A 23159-nucleotide genomic window follows, 5' to 3' on the forward strand; every position below is an offset into this window, starting at 1 on the left:
TTTAGTGTTTTATTAAAAAAAATATTTATTTGTGTGTTTGACTTTTTTTTATTTTCTAACTTTTTCTTCTGTATGGGGGCTGCCATTTTTTTTTTCATCTCTGTATGTGTCGATTAACGACACATACAGACATGGAATACGGCACATCCATCCCCATAGAGAATACGAACGGGAGCCGTTCGCATTCACTATGGCGTACGCCGTCTGTGTGGGAAGGTCCAAATAGGTCTTCGGCCTAGCGACATCCGGCGCCATTTTCTTGTGGACCGGAAGCCGTGGACGGACAGTAAGATTACTACTTCCGGTCGCGGCTTCCGGACATGTGTTCTGAAGCAAGTACTAGGAGCGGAGGGAGCAGACGGAGCGGACGTACCGGATTGAGCGGCGGCGGCAGAAGCAGGTAAGTTATGTCTGTGTTAGGTCTGTGTATTCGCTCAAAAAATGGCGACACACAGTGTAGGAGGTTTGAACATTCAATCCCCTCCTTTCTCCTGGCACTAGCCAGGATAAAGGAGGGGGGTTTGTTTGAGGACGCTAGAGCGAGTGTGTCTTATCAAATTTTGCAGCATAAAGCAATGTGGTTGCTTTACCACATGCCAATGCTGCAATTTTGGGAATTGCTCCCTCTAGTGACCAGCACAGGGAAATGTTATAAATTAGAATCTAATTTATAATATTTCCTGACTCGTGAAAAAATTAGAACAATGTTTAATCAGTTATACACGAACAGTTTAACTATTTTACGCTTATATGTTTTCCCACATTCTAAACGAGATTATGGTTTCTACTCCATGTGAATTCTCTGCGGAGTTCCAAAATGTAAGTTTCTTTGTAAAACATCTTTCACATATAGAACATCAAAATTGCTTCTCCCCTGTATGGTTTCTCAGGTGAGCCCTAAGAATGCCTTTAGTAGTAAAACATTTCCCACATTCTGAACACGAATATAATTTCTCTCCTGTGTGACTTCTCTTATGTACATTAAGACTTGGTTTACATGTAAAACATTTCCCACATTCTGAACATGAATACGGCCTCTCTCCTGTGTGAAGTCTCTCATGTGCAATAAGACTTGATTTATATGTAAAACATTTCCCACATTCTGAACACGAATATGGCTTCTCTCCTGTGTGACTTCTCTCATGTGTAACAAGATGTGATTTATCTGTAAAACATTTCCCACATTCTGAACATGAATAAGGCTTCTCTCCTGTGTGACTTCTCTTATGTACAATAAGACTTGATTTACGTGTCAAACATTTCCCACATTCTGAACATGAATACGGCTTCTCTCCTGTGTGAATTCTCTCATGTGTAATAAGATGTGATTTTTGTGTAAAACATTTCCCACATTCTGAACATGAATACGGCTTCTCTCCTGTGTGACTTCTCTCATGTGTAACAAGAAATGATTTATTTGTAAAACATCTCCCACATTCTGAACATGAATACGGCTTCTCTCCTGTGTGACTTCTCTTATGTACAATAAGACTTGGTTTACATGTAAAACATTTCCCACATTCTGAACATGAATACGGCTTCTCTCCTGTGTGACTTCTCTCATGTGTAACTAGACTTGATATATCTTTAAAACATTTCCCACATTTTGAACATGAATACGGCTTCTCTCCTGTGTGACTTCTCTCATGTGTAACTAGACTTGATTTATTTGTAAAACATTTCCCACATTCTGAACATGAATACGGCTTCTCTCCTGTGTGACTTCTCTCATGTGTAACTAGACTTGATTTATTTGTGAAACATTTCCCACATTCTGAACATGAATACGGCTTCTCTCCTGTGTGAATTCTCTCATGTGTAATAAGATGTGATTTATATGTAAAACATTTCCCACATTCTGAACATGAATAAGGCTTCTCTCCTGTGTGACTTCTCTTATGTACAATAAGACTTGGTTTACATGTAAAACATTTCCCACATTCTGAACATGAATACGGCTTCTCTCCTGTGTGACTTCTCTTATGTCTAATAAGACCTGATTTATCTGTAAAACATTTCCCACATTCTGAACATGAATACGGCTTCTCTCCTGTGTGACTTCTCTCATGTGTAACAAGATGTGATTTTCGTGTAAAACATTTCCCACATTCTGAACATGAATACGGCTTCTCTCCTGTGTGACTTCTCTCATGTTTAACAAGAAATGATTTATCTGTAAAACATTTCCCACATTCTGAACATGAATACGGCTTCTCTCCTGTGTGACTTCTCTCATGTTTAACAAGAAATGATTTATCTGTAAAACATTTCCCACATTCTGAACATGAATACGGCTTCTCTCCTGTGTGACTTCTCTCATGTGTAACTAGACTTGATATATCTGTAAAACATTTCCCACATTCTGAACATGAATATGGCTTCTCTCCTGTGTGAATTCTCTCATGTGTAATAAGATGTGATTTATATGTAAAACTTTTCCCACATTCTGAACATGAATAAGGCTTCTCTCCTGTGTGACTTCTCTTATGTACAATAAGACTTGGTTTACATGTAAAACATTTCCCACATTCTGAACATGAATATGGCTTCTCTCCTGTGTGACTTCTCTCATGTGTAACTAGATATGATTTATATGTAAAACATTTTCCACATTCTGAACATGAATATGGCTTCTCTCCTGTGTGTCTTCTCTTATGTACAATAAGACTTGGTTTACATGTAAAACATTTCCCACATTCTGAACATGAATACGGCTTCTCTCCTGTGTGACTTCTCTCATGTGTAACTAGATATGATTTACTTGTAAAACATTTCCCACATTCTGAACATGAATACGGCTTCTCTCCTGTGTGACTTCTCTCATGTGTAACTAGATATGATTTACTTGTAAAACATTTCCCACATTCTGAACATGAATACGGCTTCTCTCCTCTGTGACTTCTCTCATGTGCAACTAGACTTGATTTATCTGTAAAACATTTCCCACATTCTGAACATGAATACGGCTTCTCTCCTGTGTGACTTCTCTCATGTGCAACTAGACTTGATTTATATGTAAAACATTTCCCACATTCTGAACATGAATAAGGCTTCTCTCCTGTGTGAATTCTCTTATGTACAATAAGACTTGGTTTACGTGTAAAACATTTCCCACATTCTAAACATGAATACGGCTTCTCTCCTGTGTGACTTCTCTTATGTCTAACAAAACATGATTTATCTGTAAAACATTTCTCACATTCTGAACATGAATACGGTTTCTCTCCTGTGTGAATTCTCTCATGTGTAACAAGATATGATTTATCTGTAAAACATTTCCCACATTCTGAACATGAATACGGCTTCTCTCCTTTGTGACTTCTCTTATGTACAATAAGACTTGGTTTACATGTAAAACATTTCCCACATTTTGAACATGAATACGGCTTCTCTCCTGTGTGACTTCTCTCAGGTCTAACAAGGTTTTCTCCTGAAGACTGCTGCATCATATCTTCATCTTCTACTTTATCATTTAGCAATAACGTGAAGTTTCCCTCAGAGTTCTTACTGGGATTTTCTGTTAGGATTAAAAAAAATTGAGATTTTGTATCACAATAGAAAAGTTGACAAATTTGTAACATTCGTTTTAGGCTGGAAACACACATGTAGTGTTTTGAGCCAAAGTCAGAAGTGGATCAAGCAGGAAGAAGTTTAAGCCAAGCCTTTTGTCTCCATTCCAGCCTTATAACGCATTGTATAACACTTTAAAATAAATCCACTCAGTCCTCCACTATTAATTTATTACACAAAGCTTGACTTAATAAAGTTTTCTTTTTTGAAAAGCAGAACCTTGTCTGGCAATGAAGCCTGTTTTCTGCTAACACATTTGGCTGTTTAACCCCTTTAGGACGCAGCCTGTTTTGGCCTTGTGGCACAGCCGATTTTTTCAAATCTGACATGTGTCACTTTATGTGGTAATAACTCCGGAATGCTTTTACCTATCCAAGCGATTCTGAGATTGTTTACTCGTGACATATTTTACTTTATGATAGTGGAAAAATTTGGTCGATAAATTCAATATTTATTCGTGAAAAACACCAAAATGTAGAGAAAATTTGCAAAAATGTGCATTTTTCTAAATTTAAATGTATCTGCTTGTAAAACCGATAGTAATACCACACAAAATAGTCACTAGTTACCATTTCCCATATGTGTACTTTATATTTGCATCGTTTTTTGAACATCCTTTTATTTTTCTAGGACGTTACAAGGCGTAGAACTTTAGCAGCAATTTCAAGAAATTTTCAAAAGGCTATTTTTACAGGGGCCAGTTCAGAAGTGGTTTTGAGGGCCTTATATATTAGAATACCCCAATAAATTACCCCATTTTAAAAACTGCACCCCTCAAAGTATTCAAAACAGCATTCAGAAAGTATTTTAACCCTTTAGGCATTTCACAGGAAATAAAGCAAAGTAGAGGGGAAATGTACAAATTTCTCCTTTTTTTGCCGAAATTAATTTGTAATAAAAAAATTATTGTGTAACACAGAAGGTTTTACCAGAGAAATGCAACTCAATATTTATTGCCCAGGTCCTGCAGTTTTTAGGACATTTGTAAAGCATCTTCTCCCGATTACGGAAATACCCCATATGTGGTAATAAACTGCTGTTTGGACCCACGGAGGCGCTCAGAAGGGAGGGAGCGCCATTTGGATTTTGGAGCACAGATTTTGCTGGATTGATTTTCAGTTCTATGTCGTTATTGCAACCCCCTGGAGGGAACAAAATAGTGGAAACCCCCCAAAAGTGACCCCATTTTGGAAACTAGACCCCTCAAGGAATTTCTCTAGGGGTATAGTAAGCATTTATACCACACAGGTCTTTTGCAGAATTTAGTAGAATTAGGCCTTGAAAATGAATATAAACATTTTTGTCCACTAAAATGTTTAATTTTTTCATTTTCACAAGGCATAAAGGAGAAAAAGTCGCCCTAAATTTGTAGCGCAATCTCTCCCGAGTGTGACAATACCCCACATGTGGTGGGAATTTATTTTTTTAATAGAAATTAATTAACCTTTGCAGGACTGATCCTTTTTTGCTTTTCCATTTTAGTTTAGTTCACTCCCCGCCTTCCAAACGCCATAACTTTTTTATTTTTCCATGAATTGAGCGGTGTGAGGGCTTATTTTTGGCAGTACGAGCTGTAGTTTTTATTGGTACCATTTTTTAGTAGATGCAAATTTTTGATCACTTTTTATTACATTTTATTTAGATCTTTGGTGGCCAAAAACAGTGAATTTGGCGGTTTAAATTCTTTATTTCTTACGGCGTTCACGATACGCTATACATGACAATTGTACTTTATTCTGCGGGTTGGTACGATTACGGCGATACCATAAGTATATAGATTTTTTTATGTTTTGCAGCGTTTGCACAATAAAATCACTTCTTTATAAAATAATTTATTTTCTGTGTCACCATATTCTGAAAGCCGTAACTTTTTTATTTTTCAGTCAAAAAAGCTGTGTAAGAGCTTGTTTTTTGCGGGACGGGTTGTAGTTTTTATTGGTACTATTTTCGGTTACATGCGACTTTTTGATCTCTTTTTATTCTATATTTTGGGAGGGGTGGTGACCAAAAAATAGTGATTCTTGCAAAGTTTTCAGTTTGTTTTTTTTGCGGTGTTCACCGGTAGGTAAAAATAACATTATAGTGTTATAGATTGGGTCGTTACGAACGCGGTGATACCAAATATTTGTACTGTTTTTTAACGGTTTAATTTTTTTCCTATAATAAGAGACTTCTTATAGGAAAAAAAAAATCTATTTTTACACTTTTGTAAAACATTTTTATTGACTTTCTTTATTTTTTTTACTTTTTCCACGTTCTTTTTTTACCTGCAGCTCTGATCGCTGCTAGAATACATTATACTACCTAGGTAGTGTAACGTATTCCAACTGTCAGTGTGACGTCACAGTCACTCTGACAGTTAGTCTACGAGGACCAGCCAGAGGCTGATCCTCATAGGCTTGCATAGATGGCAGACCCGGGGACCGTTGTCTGGCCCCCGGGTGCCATCACAAGCATCAGCAGCCCCCACAATTGCATGGGGGCTGCTGATGTGCTACAAACCCTGTACATGCGGGGATCGCAATCGAGCCCCGCAGGTAACGGGTTAATTGCCAAATCAGCAGCAATGAGCCGCTGATCGGCAACTAGTGGAGTGTCAGCTGTCAGGGACAGCTGACCTCCCGATTCCCGATGCACACTGTCGCCGATACTGTCACAGACACGGTCATCGACAGTGTGAATCGCGAACGGCAGTGACGTCCTGTCAATCTGACAGGAAGTCTATCAGGAGGTTGATCCTGATTGGCTTCCGTACATGGCAGGCACGGAGGCCATTACTTGGCCTCCGATCGCCATGCTAGCCATCTGCAAACCTCACGATTTCATCGTGAGGTCTGCCGATGAGCTAGAAACCCCTGAATGAGGTGATCTATCACTGCAATCAAGGGGTTAATTGCCGATATCAGCGGAAATAAGCCGCTGATCGGCATACAGTGGAGTATCAGCTGTCAGGGACACACTGTCGCCACGCTGTGTGTCTGTGCACTGCCAGAAGCTGGGCGTTGTGAAGAGAAGTGGATACTTCTCGTCAGAACGCCCAGCTAGTAAAAGTAGTAAAAACGCCCCGATGTACGCACATAATACACGCCCACTTGGACTTTTGCAAGCCTCATTTGCATAAATACAAAAATGGTCATAACTTGGCCAAAAATGCTCGTTTTTTAAAAATAAAAACGTTACTGTAATCTACATTGCAGCGCCTATCTGCTGCAATAGCAGATAGGGGTTGCAAAATCTGGTGACAGAGCCTCTTTAACTGTGATGGAGTGGGAGAGTCGGAGAGGAGGAAACTCAGCAGGATGTTTTAAAACGTCCTTGCAGAGATAGGTGTGGACCACCAGGACATTTATAATCTATGGGCAGTCAGCAACTGGTTAAAATAGGTTCTTTCTAATAATCATGGATCTGTTTGTTTTAATCCAATATAAAAACCACATCTTTAACCCCTTAATGATCGGGCCTGAAAAGACCTTAATGACAAGCTCAATTTTTCTGTTTTTGCCTCTCTGCGTTTCAGCAGCCATAACTTTTTTATTTTTTCATTGACGTGGCTGTATGAGGCCTTGTTTTTTGTGAGAGAAATAGTATTTTTTTTCCCCACAGTTTGGGGGTAAAAATTTTTTTTTTACGGCGTGAATATAGGGAAAAGCTATTCTCGGAATCGTTTTGTTTTTTTATCCCGTTCACGTTTCACGCTAAATAACCCATTCGATTAATTCTTCAGGTTATTACGGTCGTGTAGATACCCAATATGTGTAGGTTTTCTGTTTTTATTTAGTGTAGGGGGCAATAAAATGTATTTGATGCAAAATAAAGCCTCTTTTTGGGACTTTTTTTATTTATTTGTTTTGTTACTTTTTTTTTTTAATCCCATCAAGGGATAACTTTATTTGTAACTTTTCATTTTTACTTGTAATGTATTAGCATACTCCTGTACGCGAATACATTACACTGTGTCACTATGACACAGGCTGCTGATCGGGCAACACATAGTGTGCCCGAACAGCAGGCAAACAGAACAGACAGCCCTGGGGTCCTTTGTAGGTCCACAGGGCTGACTGCAGAGGGATTCCCCGGTGTTTGATCGCATCACCGGAATCCCGGTGATGCAATCAAAGAGGGGAATTCCCTTTGATCATGCCGCGGTCACGGGACCAGGCGCGCTCCCAATCTTCCCAGCACACCTCAGGCGCGCTCCCAATCTTCCCAGCACACCTCAGGCGCGCTCCCAATCTTCCCAGCACACCTCAGGCCCGCTCCCAATCTTCCCAGCACACCTCAGGCGCGCTCCCAATCTTCCCAGCACACCTCAGGCGCGCTCCCAATCTTCCCAGCACTACTGACTACTTCCGGTCGCGGCTTCCGGACATGTGATTAGAAGCAAGCACTAGTAGCGGACGGACCGGCGGCAGCAGGAGCAGGTAAGTTATTTCTGTTTATGTAAGTGTTTTACTGTGTGATTACTACTGTATGTAAACCTTACTGTATGTAAGTTACAGCTCCTGCTTAGAGGATGAGCGTTCATACGAGCGCTCATCAGCCTCTCCTGCAGCGACGCCAAAAGACGTCGCTGCAGACAAAGCACCTGCACCGCCTGACGTCAAAAGACAGTGGGCGGTCGGGAAGGAGTTAAACCCACTTTGAAAACTTCTTAAAGACCCTTAAAGAAAGGGTGTCGTGAAAAAAATTTTTTTTATATCAATTTGCTTTTAGTGTTTTATTAAAAAATGTTTTATTTGTGTGCGTGTTTTACTTTTTTTTTTATTTTCAAACTTTTTCTGGTCTATGGGGGCTGCCATTTCTTTTTTCATCTCTGTATGTGTAGATTAACGACACATACAGACATGGAATACGGCACATACAGCCCCATAGTGAATGTGAACGGGAGCCGTTCCATTCACTATGTTGTACGCCGTCTGTGTGGGAACGGCGCATGCGCCGCTCCCACACAGTCCAAATGGAAGGTCTTCGGCCGAGCAACATCCGGCGCCATTTTCTTGTGGACCGGAAGCCGCGGCCGGACAGTAAGTTTACTACTTCCGGTCGCGGCTTCCGGACATGTGTTCTGATGCAAGCACTAGGAGCGGAGGAAGCAGACGGAGCGGACGGACCGGAGGGAGAGGCGGCGGCAGGAGCAGGTAAGTTAGGTCTGTGTATGTACGTGTTTTAGTGTGTGATTAGCACTGTATGCAAGCCTACTACACTGTGTATTCGCTCAAAAAATGGCGACACACAGTGTAGGAGGTTTGAACATTCAATCCCCTCCTTTCTCCTGGCACTAGCCAGGATAAGGGAGGGGGGATTGTTTGAGGACGCTAGAGCGAGTGTCTTTTCAAATTTTGCAGCATAAAGCAATGTGGTTGCTTTACCACATGCCAATGCTGCAATTTTGGGAATTGCTCCATCTAGTGACCAGCACTGGGAAATGTTATAAATTAGAATCTAATCTAATATTTATAATATTTCCTATCTCGTGAAAACATTTAAAAAATTAGAACAATGTTTAATCATTTATACACTAACAGTTTAACAAAAAAAAAATAATAATAATTTCGAGCGACACATTCCCTTTAAAGACGACTTTTCAGAATAATCGGTCATGTGTGTGTACAGGAGGAATAACACTATTTCTGGCCATTACATGACTTGTACCTGGCATTCTTTTAGAAGTTTTCCTTCTGCAGGCTTTATCTTTAATTCTCAGTTTTCCCTGAGGTAGTGGATGGAGCCTAACTGCTATCATGTCTTCTATACAATGCACACAAAGCAGAGAGCCATCCTGGTCCAGTATCTCTCTGTATCACACCCTTAGAAGCTGCAGCAGCATGGATATTATACAGCAGTAAGGATCAGAGCAGCGGAAAATCCAGCACAGAGGTGACATATAAGGCTAGGTTCACACACCCTATTTACGGACGCAATTCGGGCGTTTTAACCCCGAATTATATCCGAAAATACGGCTCCAATGCGTCGGCAAACATCTGCCCATTCATTCGAATGGGTTTTACGATGTACTGTGCCGACGGTCATTTTTATTTTACGCGCCGCTGTCAAAGACGGCGCGTAAAAAAGACGCCCGCGTCAAAGAGGTGCCTGTCACTTCTTGAGACGTAATTGAGCCATTTTCCATTGACACAATGGAAAAACAGCTCCAATTACGTCCGTAATGGACGCAGCGAAAAGCGCCTGCACTTGCCATTACGTCTGAAATTCTGGAGCTGTTTTCTCCAGAAAACAGCTCCGTAATTTCAGCTGTAACGGAGGCTGCCGTGTGAACATACCATCACTCTTACAGCAGCCTATGTCTACTCTCTCTGCTTCTGCTCCCCCTCTCCTGTTCAAAGACTTTTATTGACAACAGCATCTGTGACTTTGTGCTCCTGCTCCATCCTTCTGCTTCCCCTACCCTCTCCATAGACTTCTATAAGCAGCAGCATCCGTGTGTCTCTCACCTAGTGGCACTAACTTCACATAAAATTTTCATGGATAAAACAGCTCAACTACAACAGTAAGTAAATTACAAAGTTGATATATAATCAGGAATACTATTAGATTACCACAAGTTGTTTGATAAGTTAGTGTCCATTTAAAGAAGACATGTTCCAATAAGCGATTTAGTGTATAGTAGATTACAGCGGAGATCTTATTGCTTGATATTGAAGCCCAAGGTTGTACTACGGAAACATCCTGAAGACAACGTGTCCCCTGGTGACTTGTGTGCAGAGTTGTCATGTGGACCTTGTGTGTTTTCTAATAGCTCCTCAATTCTTGTCCCAGGCTCATATTAAAAATAGAACTATAATGAGAATCTTTCTTCTCAGCGGTTAGTATTAGAAGAACCAAATAAATGACAAAGTACAAAGGAAATAACCGAAATGTAAGTGTTTTTTCATTTCGATTTACTCCTAAAATGATGTTTAACCGGTTCAGGACTGCCCACTGTGTACATATGCTGCAGGTTTAAGTTTGCTGCCTGAGTGATTGACTAGTCACATGATCGCCGAGATGCCGGTAGTAGGAGGCTGCTGTGGTATCTAACTAGACCCAGCACAGCCCTATCAGTGACAATAGTCACTATAACACGGCTGATCTCCCCTGCTGTAAAGTGCCAGTTACAGAGGAAATGTATAGTGTAAAAAAAATAAAATGAAATAAAAGTTCCCCAAATGTTATTTCTGATGTTAAAAAACAAAAATGAAGAAAAAATTACACATAAACCCCTGCACTAACGCATTGTCACCTACATGTATGTAAAAAGCGTTAAAGGGAAGTATGGAGCGCGCTCACGGGCAGAGCACGATCCATAATTAACAGGTGTCGGCTGTGTAATACAGCCGACACCTTACTGCAACGGGTAGAATCAAAGATCATTTGATTCCGCCCGTTTAGCCCCTTAGATGCCGTAGTCAATTGCTCCCTCTAGTGACCAGCACTGGGAAATGTTATAAATTAGAATCTAATTTATAACATTTCCTGACTCGTGAAAAAATTAAAAAAATTAGAACAATGTTTAATCATTTATACACTAATTGTTTAACTAAAAAAAAAATTTATTTCTAGCGACACAATCCCTTTAAGGACCCAAACTATAAAACTATTATGTAATTTATCCCACACGGTGAACGCACAACAAAAAAAAAAACAATATGAAAAATATAAACACCAGAATCGTTGTTTGTAAGTCACATCTCCTCCTAAATATTGACGAAAAATAGCAATTAGACCTACCGGTAATTGTATTTCCAGGAATCCATCATGACAGCACTACAGGAGGTTGCCCTATTGACCTCTGTAGGGACAGGAAGACAGAGAGGTTAAAAGGCCCCTCCCACCACCCACTTGCCAGTGTTTTTCCATTACTACACCAGGATGGATCAACCCTATTTTATTTCTAGGGATAATAACTGACATGTTAAATGCACAAATCAGAATTCAATAAGGGAGGGATGTAATGGTGCTGTCATGATGGATTCCTGGAAATACAATTACCGGTAGGTCTAATTGCTATTTTCCAGTACATCCCTCATGACAGCACTACAGGAGCTATACCAGATTATAATGCTCAGGGCGGGACTATGGATTGAAGGACTTTCCGTCCAAAACTTAAATCCGTCTCGGACAGAACATCGAGCCTATAATGTTTGCAAAACGTATGATGGCTTGACCAAGTGGCAGCTCTGCAGATTTGGTCCATAGAGGCTTCTCTTCTTTCTGCCCAGGATGACGAAACTGCCCTCGTTGAATGGGCTCTGATGCCTTGTGGGGCACATAGTGCTTGGGACTTGTAGGCTTCTTGTATGGTGGTTTTTACCCATCTCGCTAGAGAGCCTTTTGAGGCTTTCTTTCCTCTATTCTTTCCCCCAAACAGGACAAATAGATTTTTATCTTGTCTCCAGGAGGAGGTTCTATCCAGATACTGAAGAATTGTTCGCCTGACATCCAGGCAATGGAATTTTTCTTCTTGTTGGTTTTTTGGATCTGGATAAAAGGAAGGTAGAATTATTTCTTCTTCTCTATGGAAAGCAGTAGATACCTTTGGAATAAAGGAAGGGTCCAGCTTTAGGATGATCTTATCCTCTTGTACTTTTAGGTACGGTTCTATGACTGACAGAGATTGGATTTCTCCAATCCTTCTTGCTGAAGTAATAGCGACTAAGAATGCAGCTTTTAGAGTTAAAAAATGCATACTAATAGTGTCAAGCGGCTCAAAGGGGGGCTCACAAAGAGTCGTTAACACTACATTCAAATCCCAGGTAGGAACTGATTTCTTTAGGGAAGGTTTCAGTTTAGAGACCGCTTGGGTGAATCTTCTGATCCACCGATGTTCAGCCAGAGGAGTGTTAAAAAAATTACCTAAGGCTGAAATCTGTACTTTTAAGGTACTAGGGCTAAGCCCTTTCTTGAATCCCGATTGTAAAAAATCTAGAATTTTCGCAATGTTGGGAGAAAAGGGGTCTGGTCCTGGGTTTCCATGCCAGGAACAGAATTTCTTCCAAATTTTTTGATAGATTTTAGAGGTAACTTCTTTATGACTTGATAAGATAGTTGAAATTACCTCATCTGACAGACCATGGTTCCTCAAGATCTGCCTTTCAGGATCCAGGCTGACAATTTCAGAGTTTCTATTCCGTGAAAGAATAAGGGACCCTGGGAGAGAAGATTCTCCTTGACTGGGAGCATGATAGGGTCTTCCAACGCTAGGTATTTTACGATTGGAAACCAACTTATTTTTGGCCAATAGGGAAGAATAATGATGAGCTTTGTCAAATCTTCCTGGATTTTTCTTAATACCATTGGTATTAGAGGAAACGGAGGAAAGGCATAGGCCAGATCCATGTCCCAGGGTTGGGACAATGCATCTACTCCCAATGGGTTGTCCCTGAGATTTAGGGAGAAGAATGTCTCTACTTGAGAGTTTTTCCTCGTGGCAAACAGGTCTATTTGCGGATAACCCCAATTTCGGGTTAGGGACAGAAAGACTTCCCTGTTTAGGGACCATTCTCCAGGGTCTATTTTTTCCCCGACTCAGGAAATCTGCTGATAGGTTCTCTGAGCCTTTTAGGTGGACTGCAGAGACTGATAGGACATTTTCTTCTGCCCAACTGAAAATTTGTGTAGAGAGGGCCTGAAGAAGAATGTGTCTTGTTCCCCCTTGATGGCGAAGAAAAGACACTGCTGTCGTGTTGTCCGATAAAATACTTATATGCTTCCCTTTTATGGTGGGTGAAGCTCTTATAAGTGTCTTCCATACGGCTCTTAGTTCTTTGAAGTTTGAGGACATCATCTTCATTTGAACAGGCCATGTGCCCTGAAAGTGCTGGTCTTGGATTACCGACCCCCAGCCGTGTTTGCTGGCATCTGTGGTAATCACTACATAAGGAGAAGTTCTCCAGGGGACTCCCTTGTCTATGTTGTTTGTGCAGAGCAACCACAGGAGGGATGATTTCACAGTCTCGGAAATTTGAATTCTTGAATTCAGGGAGTTCTGTTTTCGATCCCACTGGGACAAGATCAGATTCTGTAAGGATCTGGAGTGAAATTGGCTCCATGGAATAGATTGGATGCAAGACGTCATCATTCCCAACATCCGCATACATTCCCTTATGGAACAGGCGTCTTTCCCCCAAAATGTCCTTACTTCTGCCAGTAGGAGTATTCGTTTCTCTCTTGGGAGGAAGGAATGTTGAAGGGAGGAGTCCAGCAGTACTCCTAAGAAGACCTTCTGTTTCTGGGGAGGAAGACTCGACTTCTGAAAGTTGATTATCCATCCCAATTCCTGTAGTAGGGAAAGAACCTGTGACCGATGACTGACTAAGATAGCCGGAGTATCTGCTGTCAACAAGAAGTCGTCTAGATATGGGATAATTACTATACCTTGACTTCTTATGAATGCCATGATCTCTGCCATAATTTTTGTAAAAATTCTGGGGGCGGAGGAAATGCCGAAGGGGAGGCAGACAAACTGGAAGTAGAGAATGGAGGGACCATCCTGAACTGCGAATTGGAGGAATCTCTGGTACGCGGGGTGGATAGGAACGTGATAATACGCATCCTTTAAATCGATCGTACACATTGATGCCTCTTGTCTTATTAGAGGAATCGTTGATCTGATGGACTCCATCTTGAATTTTCGATATTTCACCCATTTGTTTAGGACCTTCAGGTTGATTATTGTCCTGTAGGAACCGTTTGGTTTTTTGACTAAGAAGATTTTTGAATAGTGGCCTTTGCATATTTCGTTGTGGGGAACTGGAGAAATGGCTCTCAATTTGAGTAGTTTTTGGACGTCCTGGATAAGGATCTGATGAAGGTCTTTTGCTTGGTACTGGGTTATTAGAAATTTCTCCGGAGGAATGGAGGAAAATTCTATTTTGTACCCTTCTTCTATGATCTTTAGAACCCAGGGGTTCTGGGTTATTCTCGACCATTTGGGATAAAATTGTAGGAGTCTTCCTCCTATGCTCTTGGCGTCATTGCTTTGAGGGCTGGAATGAATTATTTGGGTTAAGGAGATATCCTCGACCCCTTTTTCCTTTGGGGTAACTCCAGCGACCGGACTTCCCTTTCCCGCTGTAGTTCTGTAAGGTAGGATCCCTCTGTTGGCGAAATCTTCCAAACTGAGGGGGTTTTTTTGGTTTCTCTTCAGGAAACCCCTTTTTCCAATCTGTTTCACTCTCCAGCATGTTATCGAGGAGAGGACCGAACATCAGAGACCCTGTAAACGGGATAGAACACAATTTGTTCTTGGACTTCGTATCTCCTGACCACATTTTGAGCCATAATGCTCTTCTAGCAGCATTTGAGAGAGCCCCATTCCTGGCAGCAAATCTAATAGATTCCGCTGAAGCGTCTACCAAGAATCTGGTTGCCACTTTTAGTAAAAGGTAGAGATTCTAATAGATCTTGTCGTGATGTCTTCATCATCAAATGGGTCTCTGGTTTAGCCATATAAAAACATTGCTCTTGCTACTGATGTGGCCGCGATATTAGTTGAGATCAAGGCAGAGGAAGATTCCCACGCTCTTTTCAGTAGTCCGTCTGCCCTTCGGTCCATGGCGTCCCTCAACTGCGAGGAATCTTCAAATGGGATTGCGTTTTTTTTAGCAACCCTGGCTACTGGGACATCTACTTTTGGGATCTCATCCCAAGGCTTAGTGTTCTCTGGATCAAAGAGAAGTCTGTTTTTGAAATCTCTTGAAATGAAGAGCCTTTTTTCTGAATCTTCCCATTCAGTTGTCACCATTCTTTTGAGATTTTTGTTTACCGGAAAAACCCTTGTTTTCTTTTCCGTTAGACCTCCAAACATCTCATCCTGGATGGTATGTGGTTGGTCTTCTTCGGGAATATCCATGGTTTCCCGTATTGCTTGAATTAAGGTATCCGACATCTCGGAAGAGAAGAAGAATTTTTTCTCTTGAGTGGAAGAAGTTGAAGGCAAGAGTTCCTCTCCTTCTTCTAACTCACCCTCCGATAGGTAATAACACTCCTGCTCAGAGTCAGACCCCTGAGAAGGAGGACAATATTTTTGATCCACTTCAATCCGTGGTCTTTTTGCCCGGGAGTGTGAGGGACTTTCTTGCGGAGGGGCGAGGGAGGCTACTGACTGACCCACTTCTTCACGAATCATAGCCCTTAGTTCAGACATGAATGTTGGTTGTTCCTCCTTTAGTATTTTTGCAATACAATCCTGACACAATTGTTTCCTATGGGACTCTGGCAATTTTTTTTGCACAAGTCGCACATTTTTTAACCTTCTTTTTATCAGTTTGTCTCCGAGAGGAATCTTTTTCCTAGAGAAAATAGAAGGTAGGTAAAGTATGGTGTACATACATAAGGGGTCATACCATTCCCCAAGGGTGAGACTCACGTGACCCTGGGACATATCTGGAGTTCCATCAGGACGAGGAAGTTCCATACCGCGACAGGTAACAGGCAATGCAATATGCAATCCACAAAAATAATCCAAGTAAGAGTTATCAGCTCTAACTACATACCTGTGCGTGTCCCTTTAAATGCGGGCGTTTTGAAATTCTCGCCTTCCAAGTAGCCCGACGTCATTTCCGGTCGGCTATTTGTCTCCAGCGTGTTTCCTTTGGAGTGCAGCCGCCATAGCCGGCGACTGAGGCTTGCTATGCGGTGCAGCGAGGATCTCCTGCCGGTGCGTCCACGTTTATGGAGCTGCCGATCCCCGCCTGGTCAGCGGCCAGGCCGAAGCCTGTTTGGGAAACCCCAGCCCCCACACACTACCAGAACCCTGCCTAGGATTCCTCCGGTAGGTGTCTCAGGGTGGGAGCTAAGGGACCCCTCGTTCGAGGGGTGTTAGCCTGGGCATTAGGGGGAAGAGAAGGGGGAGTGCACGAACCCCCCGATCTTGCCCCCTGCCAGAGTTTCTTTCCTGCACTAACACAGGAGCGACGCTCTCTGCTCCTGACCCTGTGGGGACAGGAAGAACACTGGCAAGTGGGTGGTGGGAGGGGCCTTTTAACCTCTCTGTCTTCCTGTCCCTACAGAGGTCAATAGGGCAACCTCCTGTAGTGCTGTCATGAGGGATGTACTGGAAAACTCATATTTACACCAAAATAGAACCAATATAAATGACAGCCAGTCCTGCAAAAAAAATGCCCTGACAGCTTTGTCGACGCAAAAATAAAAAAAGTTATGGATCTTAGAATATGGCGGCACAGAAAACAAATGTTTTTTTTTTTTGTTTCTTTTTAGAAAGTGATTTTATTGTGCAAAAGCTGGAATACTTAAAAAAACTATATATATATACACATTTGGTATTGCCGTAATCGTATCGACCCCGCAGAATAAAGTTAACATGTAATTTATGGCGCACGGTGAATGCTGGAAAAAAAACAAAACAAAAGATTCCATAATGTTTTTGATAAATTTCCTCTGGCAAAAAATTTAAATAAAAGTGATCAAAAAGTTGCATGTGACCCAAATTGGTACCAATAAAATCTACATCTTGTCCTGCCAAAAACAAGCCCTCACACATCTCTAACCACCGAAAAATGAAAAAAGTTATGGCTCTAGAAATGCGTAGAGTAAAAAACAGCTTGATGTGGAGGAACATTCCTTCCTGTAGCAAAACATAAAAAACTATATCACTTTTGTAACGCCGTAAACGTACTGACCCGCCAAATAAAGTTAACGTCATTTATACTGCACAGCAACCACCGTAAAGAAAAATAAGGAATAGTTTTTTGGTCCCTAGCCTCCCAGAAAATGGAACTAATAAAAACTACAGATGGTCCCGCACAAAAAGGCCCAATCTTCCCAGCACACCTCAGGCGCGCTCCCAATCTTCGCAGCACTACTGACTACTTCCGGTCGCGGCTTCCGGACATGTGATTAGAAGCAAGCACTAGGAGCGGACGGACCGGAGGGAGCGGCGGCGGCAGGAGCAGGTAAGTTAGGTCTGGGTACGTACGTGTTTTAGTATGTGATTACTACTGTATGTAAACCTACTACACGGTGTGTTAGCTAAAAAAATAGCGCCACACAGTGTAGGAGGTTTGAACGTTCAATCCCCTCCTTTCTCCTGGCACTAGCCAGGATAAGGGAGGGGGGATTCTGAGAGCTCACTAGAGCGAGTGTGTTTTCTCAAATTTTGCAGCATAAAGCAATGTGGTTGCTTTACAACATGCCAATGCTGCAATTTTGGGAATTGCTCCATCTAGTGACCAGTACTGAGGTTTATTCACCACACGCCAGCGGATTTATGATCAGAACGAAGATTATAGCGGTTCCTTTCATGTTGGCATCCATCTGTATTTTTTATGCAATGTTTTTGAGTATAGTGGTTTTTTTGGGTGGGCTATGGTTGATGCTCTATCATCATTATATAAATCTCGTGTTCTGTGCGGTATAGGTGTCCGACATGATTTGTTGGACAGATATTACGAGCATTTCCTAGAAAGTCTTTTAATCACTTTGAGTGATTCGATTTATGTAGGCTAATTAACACTAAAGAGTATTTGATGACACTAACTTTTAGTGATTGATATCATGTAGTAATATGAACCTGATCCCTTCTCCTTCCGTCTGCCCTGTTCACATGTGACTTAACATCACGGAATGAAGGTGTTTTTATCATCATTACATAAATCTCGTGTTTTGTGCGGTATAATTGTCCAACATGATTTGTTGGACAGAAGTTACAAGCATTCCCTAGAAAGTTTTTGAATCACTTCGGTGATCCGATTTATGTAGGCGGTTTAACACTAAACAGTATTTGATGACATTAACTCCTAGGGATTGATATCATGTAGCAATATGAACCTGATTCCTTCTCCCTCCGTCTGCCCTGTTCACATGTGACTTAAACAGAGTGAAGGCGTTTTTAATTATCGAATTAATTTTGCCTCAAAAATATACAGATTTGGAGCTGTAGTATGATGGATTCTTGTTATGACTGAGGATGTCTTATATTTAACTTCTAGTGATTGATATCATGAAGCAATATGAACCTGATCCCTTCTCCCTCCGTCTGCCCTGTTCACATGTGACTTATACAGAGTGAAGACGTTTTTAATTATTGAATTAATTTTGCCTCAAAATATACAGATATGGAGTTGCAGTATGATGGATTCCTGTTATGACTGAGGATGTCTTACATTTATACACACTTTGATTACCATTTTTGATCGAACGCTGGTCTTTATTTTTGCACAGCAGAGATGACTGATTGCTGAGCATGCACAGTAGAGCTCTGTGATCGTAGCTGGAACCTGGAGTGTGGTGAACTTTCCTCCTTCACTTTTCTATTGTAATAACAATGATTGTTATATTATTGATGATGATGTATTAAAGATGTATTACACATTGTAGTTTTGCACGTTTTTGAAGAGTATATAACTATTTGATGTATGTCATTAAGACTAATGTATGCTTCACCTGGGAGACCAGATTCACGATGTTCACTGGTTGGAATGGGCCATGTGATCATTTGTATTCACCCATTTATAACGATGTTTTTAGACATAATGTTAGGCTTGACAAAGACCCTTCACTCACTATGGGTCGAAACGTTGCTTGTCGTTTGTGGATGTCTTGACAATAAAACCACTTTGATGATTTGAAGACGTGTGCTGTTGTCCTACTACTTCTTTGGATATACATCGTGCTGGAGTGGGTTTGCCTGGCTTGACAGCGTGCACCGCACCATACTCGGGACTAGTGCTGCTTCAAAAATCTCCTTTTTTCTGACAGTACTGGGAAATGTCATAAATTAGAATCTAATTTATAATATTTCCTGATTCGTGAAGAAATGTAAAAAATTAGAACAATGTTTAATCACCTACACACTAACTGTTTAACTAAAAAAATAATAATTTTCTAGCGACACATTCCCTCTGACAAACCTCCCAATTCACTTTCTAATATCATTATTACTGACCTCTGGTAACACCTCCTGGAATTTCCTCCTCCACTTCACTGTTACACGGTGTATCGCCCCTCACCCGCTCCTCTTCATCCTCCGCTTTATTATTAGTCAGATCTTCCCCCTGATATCACATATGTAACAATTCAGTACAATACAGCAGAGAGCGCGAAGAATCTAACAGATCAACATAAGAAAACACCAAAATCTATGACCACATCTATGACCGCAGGACCATAAAGCTCCACACCCCCCTATATAGATCTGGTATAGGGCTCAGCTTCATCTACCTGATGATTCTCTGGGACATTGTGATTTTCCTCTGGACAGTCCTGGGAATACAGAGGACTGGGACATCTCTCTGGTGGATTTCTCCTACTGGATCCATCTGTAGGAAACACACAGTGACTGAATACATGACTACTGTATATCTGTCTATATATCACACACTTCTCTCTACACTTCTAGGTTTACTGATCAGAGCCGAGATTACAATGTTGAGGTCCTCACTACCTGTATCGCTGTTCCTGCACCTTGTAAGCCGCAGGCCTAAAGTAGACTGTGACCTACCAGAGAGAATGGCGGGACGCTGACGGCTCTCTGCTCCGCCATAGTATTTAACTGTATCTGCGTCCTGTGGATGAGGATACACATGAAAGTGGCGGGACACAGGGCGCCTCTATATCGAGAGTTCCCTACAACCAAAAAAACACTGTCTGGGTGTTACTTGATTATTAGTCTCTTACAGCCTGTGTACACCTCTGTAGGCAATATTGTCTATACATTATTATTAACCCCTTCACGACAGCCATACGGCTATATACGTTCCAACTGCTGATGCCCCGGGCAGTTGGCACATATATAAACGTTGGCAGAATGGAACAGAATTTAGTGTGTGCAGCGCTGCACTTTCACGTCTGCCGGCTCTCTCCACAAGTGCCAGAACATCTCCCCCTTAGTTTCATCAATCTTAGATGCCAAACCCCAGAAAAAAAAACCTTATCCCCCCCTGTAGGAAGTGCCACACACCCCTGTAGACAGCGCCACTGAAGCTCCCTCTAGGAGCGGAATCCCTTGCCAGACCATTGCTGTCATATTTGGCCGGGAATTGTGTTCCTAGAGGGAGCCCCTGAAGTCTCAGTCCATACATGGACAGGTACAGTGATGCCAGGGACTGCTCCAGGAGTGGAATCTACAGCTTATTTAAGAGAGGATCCTTTCTCAAATCGGACGTGCCACTTTAAGGGTATGTGCACACGGGGCGGATAAGCTGTAGATTTTCTACAAAGTATTTCATTGCAGGAAAATCTGCAGCGTGTTACAGCAGCAGCAATGAGGATGAGATTTCAACAAATATCATCCACACGCAGCGGAAAAAACACGCAGAAAAGAAGTGCGGTGAAGATTCTCAAAATACAATGTGTCAACATCTCCTGTGAAAATGCTGCGGAATCTCCACACAGAAAATCCGGTCAGAAGTTCCGCAGTGTTTACACGGTTATACTGACATTATATAGTAAACTATTATACTGCCGGAGTGTGCCGATGATAATACAAGTCATGTAGAAAGACGATTATCGGCACTCCGGCAGTATAATAGTTTCCTATATAATGTCAGTATAACCGGAGGTTCTCTTTAATATTACAAGTTATGGTACTAGATTCTGGAGACGGGACGGTGATCCAGAGATTTATTGTGATTTCCAGATTTGGAGTCGGGGGAGGAGTTTTTCCCCTAATGAGACAATTGTCATCCACCTCATGGGGGGTTTTATCTTCCTCTGGATCGACACGGTCGGATTATAGGTTGGACTTGATGGACTTGTGAGTTTTTTCATCCTTAGTAACTATATAACATAGAATGTATGGGAAGGTTGTAACGATCTTCTTAAATGGTGATTATTAAAAGTTAGTTTTTAGTCTCTAACCTTTACTGAATCCCTTTATATGAGTTTTGAGGACACTATTTTTTCTTAAATGATTTGCAGCCATTATCGGAGACCTGCAGAAGTTCTTCGTTTGTGAACTACTAGTCTAAAGCCGGTCATACACTCTAGATGTCAGGTGAACCATCGTTCCTCCCCTCCTCCATGTACATGAACGCTCGGTCGGGTGTGTATGTGTCTTCAATAGGGGAAAGTCGCTGCCAAACTCCTCTGATAGTGACTTATCTACTAACAAAAGGATCCGGCATGTTGAAATTCCACAGCCCGATCCTTCTCTCTCCGGACATCTGACGTCCGGGGAGAGTTGAGAAGTCGCCATATACATTAGAAAGTCAGCAGGTCCGGGCGACATACATCTAATGTGTATGACCAGCTTAGCACACTGGTGGAGAGTGATGACCGGCAGGAACATACACCTGGTACGACTGCCCATCCTCCACACTACAGATAAGCGGCATGTCACAGAACATGATTGTGTTGTTCCTCCACAGAAATGTGTACAGATGTGTAAAGTAATGGCCCCCACATCACAGATCTCCAGCAGCTGATCTCAATGTCTGTGGGGGGCTGATATTAACCCCTTCCAGCATCGCTCCTTAGATGTTCTGCACGGACAGGAGGTAAAGCAAGGAACGTGTGTTTGGAGCTCCGGCATCGGCCCCCAAGAAACGTCTGTCACATCCTCAGATTTTATCAGCAGGACCACAAAGGAAAAGCTGTCAATCATTCTGAGTGGGCGGGGGATGCAGGACTCACCGGCTTTCTCTAGGAGTCCTGGCAGAATGTAGAAGGGAACCGGTCAGTAGGTTTGCAGCCACTGAACCCCCAGCGTGTCGTTATGTAGATGGCGTTTAGTGTTCCAAACCTGCCAACGTCCAAACCCTCCGTTTCAGCAAAAGAAGTTACAAGTTACTGAGAGGAGTCCAGGAGAGGAGTCCGGCGGGAATGAGAGCATGAACATTACACACATGAAGCCGAGGACGGTGCACCTCGCCTTACTGCGCTCGTACAGTGTACTGCTCTGGGCTTCATTTGTGGCAAAAACAAAACCTGTCTGGTGAATGGAGCGCTCTGGATTTATTGGACAAATACAGGAAACATAAGGATCTAACGTGATGTGAAAAGAGCAGAAATTGTGGAGCTTCTACATTACACGTCATTGTACACACGTGTATATGTACTGAACATGACGATATTAAGACTTCAACATGGCCGCCAGTCCAGCCTGTGCCCCCAGTAATGCCAATATATATCTGTCTCTTCTCACCTTGTGATGTGCGTGGCCGGTAGTCCTCCATCATGACCTCCTGGTACAGATTCTTGTGTCCTTCTAGATACTCCCACTCCACCATGGAGAAATAGACAGTGACGTCCTGACACCTTATAGGAACCTGACACACACAATGATACAGTCATCACCCAGACACCTCCAGTGCTGTTACTGTAGAATTTCCCAGCATTCCCAGCAGTGTCACCTCTCCAGTCAGCAGCTCAGTCATCTTGTAGATCAGCTCTAAGATCTTCTTCTCATGTTTCCGGGAGTGAGGGGGAGGCTCTGTGATGGGGCTCTGACTACTGCTCCATCCTCCTGACTCGTGGATGATGGGAGTCGTACAGTCACCCGATGTCTTCTTCACTATTGTGTACTCCTGTGTATGGAGAGAGACACTTAGAGAACTGAACACAGTATTCCCCCCTCAGTAGAAAGAGGGAGATTGTGACCCCGCTGTATAGAGCTCTCGTAACCCCACATC

General features: G+C 42.1%; 1 protein-coding gene across 1 annotated transcript in view; it reads right to left on the bottom strand.

The window, feature by feature from the left end:
* Window positions 1-680: 680 nt before the first annotated feature.
* LOC142664457 (uncharacterized) overlaps window positions 681-23159 on the bottom strand; it is a 55165-nt gene continuing 32686 nt past the window's right edge. Inside the window, 3 exon segments of the mRNA XM_075843528.1 lie at window positions 681-3517; window positions 22673-22796; window positions 22881-23054. Coding sequence (XP_075699643.1) covers window positions 747-3517; window positions 22673-22796; window positions 22881-23054 — 3069 coding nt within the window. The 3' untranslated portion in view covers window positions 681-746.

The sequence above is a fragment of the Rhinoderma darwinii genome, chromosome 1 (genome assembly GCF_050947455.1).
Source record: "Rhinoderma darwinii isolate aRhiDar2 chromosome 1, aRhiDar2.hap1, whole genome shotgun sequence".
Classification (NCBI taxonomy): Eukaryota; Metazoa; Chordata; class Amphibia; order Anura; family Rhinodermatidae; genus Rhinoderma; species Rhinoderma darwinii.